Below are 9,363 nucleotides of genomic sequence, written 5' to 3'. Positions count from 1 at the left end.
AAAAAATTCAGTCTCAGATTTGAACTGAAAAAATTACAATAAAGTTTGCACAGATAAATTTAAAAGAACTAAGTTGCCAAAATTACAATTGTCCCAATGAATTAATACTTGTTATTCTCTCTAAAAATGAGATGTTCTATTATAAAATGTTACTGATTTCAGATGAAAGTATTTATCTGTGAAACTGTAATGTAAGTATGTGGAGGGGAGTGTGAGGTATAAGGAGACTGGAAAAATAGGAGTTAGATTATTAAGAAGGGCTTTGAATATCAAGCAGAAGATTTTGTATTTGATCCTGGAGGTAACAGGGAATCAAATGAGTTTGCTGAGTGGGAAATTACATGGTCATAACTGTACTTTAGCGAAATCACTTTAGTGGCTGGATGGATCACAGATTGGAGTGGAGTGAGACATGAGGCAGGCAGACCCACCAGCAGGCTATTGCAGCAGTACAGATATGAAATGATGAGGGCCTGCACTAGAGTGGTGACTATCAAAAGAGGAAAGAGGGTTTTATTTGAGAGATGTTGAGTTGAAATTGACAGTACTTGGCAACAGACTGGATGGGGGCGGGGCAGTGATGGTGAGGAGTCAATGACTCCTAAGTTTCAAGTCTGAAGTACTGGGACCATGGTGTTGCCCTGGAAAGGTGGAGTGAGTGAGAAGGACAGAAGAAAGATACGAGTTTGGTTTGAATATATTTAAGACGTCTACTGGATATCCAGTTTGAGATGTCTGAAAGCAGTTGGAGGTGCAAGACTGGATGTCAGCAGAGAGGTTTGGGGCATAATAGGTAGATGTGAGAATCATAAGAATAGGGATGGAAATTAAATTTATGGAAGCTGAGATCCCCAAGTAAAATAGTACAGATGGAAAAGAGAAGAAGGTCCAGGACAGAACGCTGAGGGACAACTACTGTTAGTGGGTGTGATTTGGAGAAGGATCCAACAAAGGAAATTAAGAAAGAATGGTCAGTAGGTAGAAAAACCAGGAGAATGGGGTCCTGAAAACCTACAGAGGAGAGAGCATTAAGGAGGAGAGAGTGATTGACAGTGTCAAAGGCTGCAGAGTTCAAGGACACTGAGGATAAAGAAAAGGCCGCTGGATTTGGCAATTAAGACATCCTTGGTAACTTTGGAGGGAGCAGTTTCAGTGGAATAATAAGGTTGAAAGTCATACTGTAAGTGGTTAAGAAGAGGGTGAGAGAAGAGAAAGTGGGGGGCATCTATTGTACATGGTCTTTTCAGTAAGTTTAGCCACAAAAGGCAGAAGAGAATTAGGATGATTGTTATCAGGGATGGAAGTAACAAGTTAGAGTTTTTCCATGATGGGAGAGACATGGGCATGTTTGTAGGCAGTACAGAATGAGCCAGGAGATGGGAAGAGATTAAAATTAAGTGCTAGAAAAACAACAAAAGTCGCTATCATATATCAAGAGATGCAGAAAAAAAGCTTTAGATAAAAAACAAAATCTATTCCTATTTAAAACACTAGATAGTATGGGGATAAATGGAGCTTTTCTTAAATTGATAAGTAGTACCTATCAAAAACCAAGAGCTAGTGTTATCTATAATGGGGATAAAGTAGAAGCCTTCCTAACAAGATCAGAGGTGAAACAAGGATGTTTATTATCACCATAATATTTAATACTATACTAGAAATACTAGTTATAGCAATAAGAGAAGACAAAGAAATTGATAAAGAACCCTAGAGAATACACTGAAACACTCATTTAAACAATGAACTTTGGCAAAGTTGCAGGACATAAAATAAACTCACAAAAATCATCAGCATTTCAATGTATTATCAATAAAACTTAGCAGAAAGAGATAGAAAGACAAAACTTTTAAATAGCTGTAGACAGTATAAAATAGTTGGGAGTCTATCTGCCAAGTTACTCACAGGAACTATATGAACATAATTACATATAACTACACATTTTTGCATAAAGACAGATCTAAACACATAGAGAAGTATTAATTGCTCATGAACAGACTAAGCCAATATAATGAAAATGGCAATTCTACCCAAATTAATTTACTTATTCAGTGCCACACCACTCAAACTACCAAAGAATTACTTTATAGAGCTAGAAAAAATAAAAACAAAATTCATCTGGAAGAACAAAAGGTCAAGAATATCAATGCAATCAAAGAAAAATATAGTGAAGCAAGGCAGCCTAGCAGTGCCAAATTATATTATAAAGCAGTAATCATCAAAACAATCTGCTACTGGATAAGAATTAGTGTTACTGATCAGTAGCACAGATTAGGTACACCCAAACAATAATCTAGTGTTTGATAAACCCAAAGATCCAAGCTTTTGGGTCAAGAACTCCCTATTCAACAAAAACTGCTGGGAAAACTGGACAGCAGTCTTGCAGAAACTAGGCATAGGTCAACATCTTAAAATATTTACCAAGATAAGGTCAAAATGGGTACATGATTTAGATACAAGGGGTGACATAAACAAATTAGAAGAGCATAGAAAATTTTACAGATCTATGGATAAGAGTTTATGACCAACAAGACAGAGAAATCATGGGGTGTGGGGGAAATAGATAATTTTGATTACATGAAATTTAAAAGCTATTGCACAAACAAAACTAATGCTGTCAAATTAGAAGGAAAGCAGTTAACTGGAAAAAAAAAGTCAGCAAGTTTTTCTGATAAAGGCCTCATTTCTCAACTACGTAGAGAACTGAACCAAATTTATAAAAATGACAACCATTCTCCAAATGACAAATAATCAAAGGATATGAACAGGCAGTTTTCAGAAAAAAAAAATCAAAGTTATCAATAGTCATATGAAAAATGCTCTAAATCACTAATAATTAGAGAAATGCAAATTAAAACAACTCTGAGGGACCACCTATCAGATAGGCTAACATGACAAAAAAAAAAAAGAGGCAAATGTTATAGGGGATATGGAAAAACAGGTACAGATGCATGGTTGTTGAGATTGTGAACTGTTCTCACCATTCTGGATAAAAATTTTGAGGGGCAGCTAGGTGGCACAGTGGATAAAGCACTGACCCTGAAGTCAGGAGGACATGAGTTCAAATCCAGCCTCAGACCAAACACTTGACACTAGCTGTGTGACTCTGAGTAAGTCACTTCACGCCAATTGACCCCCCCCCAAAAAATTTGAATTATGTCCAAAGGGCTACAAAACTGTGCACATACATTGACCCAACCACTACTAGGTCTGTACCCCAAAGAGATGAGGCAAAGGACTTATATATACCAAAAAAAAAAAAAAATTATAGCAGCTCTTTTTTGTGATGGCAAAGAATTGGAAATTGAGGGGATGCCCATCAATTAGGGAATGGCTGAACAAGTTACGGTATATGATTGTGATGGAATACTATTGTGCTATAAGAAATGAGGAGGGGAATGGTCTGAAAAATCTGGGAAGAATTATATGAACTGATGCAGAGTGAAGTGAGCAGAAGTAAGAAATCTTTGTACATGGTTAACAGCAATATTATAACAACGATCAACTGAGAAAGATTAGCTTCTCTGATCAATATAATGATTCAACAACTCCAGAAGACTCATGATGGAAAATGCTATCCACATCCTGAGAAAGAACTATGCAGTCTGAATGCAGATGGAAGCATATTATTTGCTCTCTCTCTCTGTTTCTTCTTTCTTATGGTTTCTCCCATTGGTTCTAATTCTTTTTTACAATGTGACTAACATGAAAATAGGTTTAATATGAAAAATATATATAAAGTGTATATAATATACACATGTTCATATGTGTATGTATGTATATATGCATGTATAATTATCCAAGACAACTCTGAAGGACTCATGAAGAAAAATACTATCTACTTCCAGAGACAGGAAACCAATAAACTCTGAGTGCAGACTGAAGCATACTTTTTCCCTTTATTTTTCTTGCTTTTTTTCTTCCAATGTAGCTAATATGGAAATGTTTTGCATGACACATTTAAAAAAGAAAGAAAGAAAATAAGTGACATCAAGTGGGAATGACAGAAAGGGCAATTAGGGGAGACAGGAAGGAAGAGGATCACCTAAGCAGGTACAGGGGTTAGGCTTAGTAAGGAGTAAGGCCACATTAACATTTGAGTCAGGGTGAAGAAGGAGGTAATGGCAGAAAGTATATGAATTATAAGAGAGAAGAAAGAGGGAACAAATTATAATAAACAAAAATAATTTTACAAGTAAGTTTATAGTCTAAACCAACATTACTTCTGGCCTTAAGAGATTAAGGCATCTCATTCTGAAAAACCAGAAGTTGTATTTCCTATTTGTTGGTATACAAAATTTCAACTTAATTTATATATAGAAACACAGTACCTGAACATAATACAAAAGCATTGAGGCTCCCCAAACTTAGTGAGAGTAGAACAAAGTACAAACAATGCCACTAAAACCAATTTCTTTGCTTTGTTTGATAATGAATAACTCTATTCTTATCTTCTGTCAGGCAGCTCAAAAATACAAGTGGACCAGATGAGAACATATAGGATTGATAGAATTCCATCTCTACTGATAATTAATTAAAAGCATCATTTTCAAATCTGACATATAACATGTGTTTAATGCAATCAATAGTACCATATTTTAATAAAATGCAATATAACAAATGGATGATTTCAGGAAGCTACATTTTGGAACCCCACAATATACTGATAAATCACTCCTACATAATAAGAATCTGGGTAAATCTTCAAGAATTTCCAGTATGTCTTTACATAATTCAACCTGACATTTGTTAAGTATCTACTACTAAGCTAGGCCCGGTAATTATAAAGAAGATTACAAAGATAAAGACTCTGCTTTCAATGAAATATATGTAACTAGCAAACTGAAGCTCAGAAAGTTTGTGATTTGTTCAAGGTTTCACAGTTAGTCAATGAACATACTAAAATCTGGGTTTTCTGATATTAAAAACTAAGTGTTTTTCCCTTGAAACCATACTATATGGCCCAACAAAACAAAATATCTTAGGTGAATGAAGTATAGCTTAAAAATATCCTTTGCTTCACTTTAGGGAAGAGGACCTTTAAATTCAACAAATATTTATTAAGCACCTACCATATAATAGATACTATACTAGGAGAGGGGAATATAAAGATGAAAAATAACGCAATCCCTCACCTCAAAGAGCTTGTAGTTTAATGGAGAACAAATATTCCACGCAGAACAAATATCTATAAAACAAGGCAGAATTTGATAGGAACAAAGGACAGCTAGGTAAAGTGCATGAGAAACTTAAAGATGGAAAGATCTCTTTCATCTGGAATCTTAGAGACAATTTCATGGAGAACATCATTTTGGCCTTGACATAAAGAAGTGACTTCAATAGATGAAGACTGGCAGGGATGGGAAATAGGATACGATGGGACAAGAAAAATAGGTGGAAAGTCTTCTAATTTGTCTGGAATGTGGATTAAGGGAAAGGCAGTAGCATGAAATAGACTAGTTAGGTAGGCCAGACTCAGACCATGGAGGCTCCTTGAACGTTTTGCTTGAGGGGGAAGAGGAATTGCTTTATTTCAGGCAACTGGGAACAGAAATGTCAAGACATAGTAGTTCATTATGAAGACTACTCAGGCAGCAATATAGAAGATGGAAAAATTCAATTTAATAAGCATTACTAAGTACTTACTATGAGCAAGGCACTGTGATAGATGCTTAGGACATATAAAAAAATAAAAAGTAGTCTATGATCTGAAGGAGTTAACATTCCACTGGGACAGGAAAAAGCTGACTGGAAGTAGAGAGACCAATTAGAAGGCTGTTCTAACAGTCCAGACAAGAAATGATGGATTACCCTCGGGCGCTGTGTCAATGGTGAGGAAAATCAAGATTTGATCTGTATTTCTGAGGTAAAAGAAACAGAGCTCAAGACCCAACCAGCTTTGTGAGGTAAAGGACAAAAAAGAGTCAAAGATAAGGCTGAAGATGAGTATCCTGGAGAGACTGGGATGGTGAATGTGTGGGAACAATGTAAAGGCCTTGAGGACATCAATGGCTTTTAATTCTTTTGTCTCTGTATATCTGGCTACTGCCAGTGGTCCTCATCTATGTCTTGCCACTGGACTCCAGTGACTCTAGAGGAGAGACTGAGGCTGATGACTTTGCACAGCCCTCCCTCACTTAAAACTAATTCACTTGCAAGTCAAGACATCACCCTCCTGATGTCATTGGTCCTCTTCGAAAAGGAAGGATAAACAACAATCTTTGTATATCCAGAACCTAGCATATGGTTCAGAGCTGTGGTTTCAGTGGTGTGAATTTCATTGGAAAGTTTCAGTGGAAACTCTCACCATCAACGCAAATGAGCAACTCATTGGTCTGAGAGGTCAAGTGACTTGCCTATGGCAACACAGCTAACATGTTTCAGAGTCACGGCAAAAATCATTCTCTAAATAACAATCTGAAACCTATCTTTACAACCTCCTTGAGGAAGTTATTTGGAGGGGCTGAGGTGTCTTCTTAGTATCAATGGAAAGAGTGCTAGCTCATGGAGCAATCCCCCTCTCCCTCGAGTCTTAATGGCCATTTCATTTCTGTCAGTGTATTCCCAGTGCCTAACACAAAGTAGGTGGTTAATAAATGGTTGTCGGTAAGCAAGACAACCTTCCTAGAGCTTCATTTTCTTTCCTGTACAATGAGGGGAGCTGGACTAGCTATATTCTGAGATATTCCCTCCGAGACCTAAGCCTGTGATCTCCACCATCTGCATCCGGATATACATGGGGGAGGGGGAAGGAGAATGTCACAGAATACACCCCACCCCAAACTCCGCCCCATTGGTAGAATCCCTACCATTACCAGTTTAGGGGGGAGGGGAAAGGGATGGGGATATAGAGAGAGAGAGAGAGAGAGAGAAGGAGGAATAGAAGGGTCGCGCCGCCCCCAGCCTGACTGCTACGTCACTCACACTTTGTACGGCAGCCGCGGGTCCGAGGTCAGTGTGATCTTAAAGGAAACTTTCGACCTGCAGAGCAAAGAGAGCAGACGGCGAGTTAGAGGAGGGCGGCGGGGGAGAGGGCTCCAGCACTCCTGGAGAGGGTGCAGGGGCGGGTCAGCTCATAACGTCACTCACATAGTGAGGCCGTGGCTAGACTTTAGGGAGCCTCTCGGCGGTGCTCGGATTCCTCCTCCCGCTCAATTCTCCAGTTTCGGCAGCCGAAGCCGCAGCCTCCCTTGCCTTACTCTCTGATGGTCCACGTCTCCCTCCGCTGTCACCTGAGGACCTGGGGCTTCCCTCATGGAGGTTGCCCACAATGCTGCCTGACAAGAGGCTCCAAAATATCCAGCTCCTCAGCCACTCTGAGGCAGAGGCCCCTCAGGGAATCTCAGCCTTCTCTTTTTAAGGCGATGGTTGGGTCTGTACCCGACGAAATAACCCGCAAATGAAATACGCTGCCGCTGATTTAGGTCAGGCATCTCCGCAGGAGGCTGCAGAAGCCCGTCAGCAGAGAGGTGGGGCCCGAGTTGGCTCCTCCCAGGGCGGAAGATGCAGGGAGGGCGAAGGAAGTTGCCCTGGAAGAAAGGAGGAAGTAGTGGACTTGCTAGAGTTGCACTGCGCATGCGGCCTCACGCAGCGTTCTAGGCTGATGGCAAATCACCCAAATGCTCTGATCCACGTTCAGACCAATTGTGTTACTTCGAGGACTGACCTGCCCTCTCCGAACCACAAGGCCTGGTTGTTTTTCTGCCGCACCCTTCCCCAGCGCCCATTGATTGTTGCGGTGGTTGTCGCCTCCCTTTCCACTGTATGTCGGGCCTTTCTCTTCCAGCCAGCACTGTTGGGTTATAGGAAAGGCAAAGACCTTTTCTGTGGTATCACCCGTGGAGATATCCGCCACCTAGAAATAGGCTGAGCTCAGAGTAGATCATACGTGTGGTCCTAGATTCAGAGCTAGTCAGCACTTTAGGGGTCGGCTAGGCCAACCCTCTCATTTTGCCGATGAGGAATTAAAGGCCAGAGAGACCAAATGACGTCACATTTTCAGGTAAATTGGAATAGATAGCATTCAAACTCAAGTTCTCAGTTTTCAAATTAAGCGTACTTGTGAATTGCTCAACTATAGAGTCTATATACTAATAACACTAACCCAAAACTTTTGCCTCATTTCTAACTATACTTTTTTTATTGTAATTTTTATTTTTTTTTTGTTTTCAACATTTACTTCCACAAGATTTTGAGTTCCAAATTTTCACCCCATCTTGCCCCTTCCCCCACCCCAAGATGGCATGCATTCTAAATACCCTCTCCCCTAATCTACCTTCCCTTCTATCTCTCCCTCTCTTCCCTTATTTCCTTCCCCTTTTCTCTTATTTCCTTCCCCTTCAATTTTCCTGTAGGGCCGGATGGATTTCTGTACCCCATTTCCTGTATTTCTTATTTCCCAGTTGCATGTGAAAACATTTTTTTTAAACGTGTTTTTAAAACTTTGGGTTCCAAATTTTCTCCCTTGCTCCCTCCCCACCCACCCTCATTGATAAGGCAAGCAACTCAATATAGGTTATACGTGTGCAGTTATGCAAAATGCTTCCATAGTAGACATGCTGTGAAAAACTAACTTTATTTCCCTTAATCCTATCCTGCCCCCCCATTTATTCTATTTTTTCTTTTGACCCTGTTCCTTCTCAGAAGTATTTGCTTCTCATTACCCCCTTTCCCAATCTGCCCTCCTCTCTATCATCCCTCTACTCTCTTGTCCCCTTCTCCCCTATTTTCCTGTAGGGTAGGACAGATTTCCACACCCAATTGAGTGTGTATGTTATTCCCTCTTTAAGTCAGATCCTATGAGAATAAAATTCACTCATTCCATCTCACCTTCCCCCATTTCCCCCCCCACTGTAAGAGCCTTTTCTTTTCTTTTTTTTTTTTTTGTGGGATAATTTACTCCATTCTACATCTCCTTTTCTCCTTCTCCTAGTATATTCCTCTCTCACCCCTTAATTTTATTCTCCAGATATGACCCCTTCATTTTCAACTTACCCTGTGCCCTCTATCTATATCTATATATACATACATATAATTTTTCCCCTCCATCTACCCTAATACTGACAAAGGTCTCTTGAGTTACAAATATCATCTCTCCATGCAGGAATGTAAACAGTTCAACCTTAATAAGTCTCCTATGATTTTCTCTTTCCTGTTTACCTCTTCATGTTTCATTTGAGTCTTGTATTTGAAAATCAAATTTTCTATTCAACTCTGGTCTTTTCATCAAGAATGCTTGAAAGTCCTCTATTTCACTGAATGACAATTTTTTCCCCTGCAAGATTATACTCAGTTTTGCTGGGTAGGTGATTCTTGGTTGTAATCCTATCTCCTTTGCTCTCCGGAATATTATATTCCATGCCTTGT

At 39.4% G+C, this 9,363-nt stretch overlaps 1 protein-coding gene across 1 annotated transcript in view; it reads right to left on the bottom strand.

The window, feature by feature from the left end:
• Positions 1 to 7,247, bottom strand: part of UFM1 (ubiquitin fold modifier 1) — a 17,930-nt gene extending 10,683 nt beyond the window's left edge. Inside the window, exons 1-2 of the mRNA XM_027856940.1 lie at positions 7,087 to 7,247; positions 6,922 to 6,978 (exon numbers count right to left, since the gene is read on the bottom strand). Coding sequence (XP_027712741.1) covers positions 6,922 to 6,978; positions 7,087 to 7,088 — 59 coding nt within the window. The 5' untranslated portion in view covers positions 7,089 to 7,247. The remainder of the gene's footprint in view (positions 1 to 6,921; positions 6,979 to 7,086) is intronic.
• Between the last annotated feature and the right edge of the window lie 2,116 nt (positions 7,248 to 9,363).

This window comes from Vombatus ursinus, unplaced genomic scaffold (genome assembly GCF_900497805.2).
Source record: "Vombatus ursinus unplaced genomic scaffold, bare-nosed wombat genome assembly UNPS02011700.1, whole genome shotgun sequence".
Taxonomy (NCBI): domain Eukaryota; kingdom Metazoa; phylum Chordata; class Mammalia; order Diprotodontia; family Vombatidae; genus Vombatus; species Vombatus ursinus.
The sequence above is the reverse complement of the archived record's forward strand: the minus strand, read 5'-3'. Positions and strand labels throughout refer to the sequence as shown.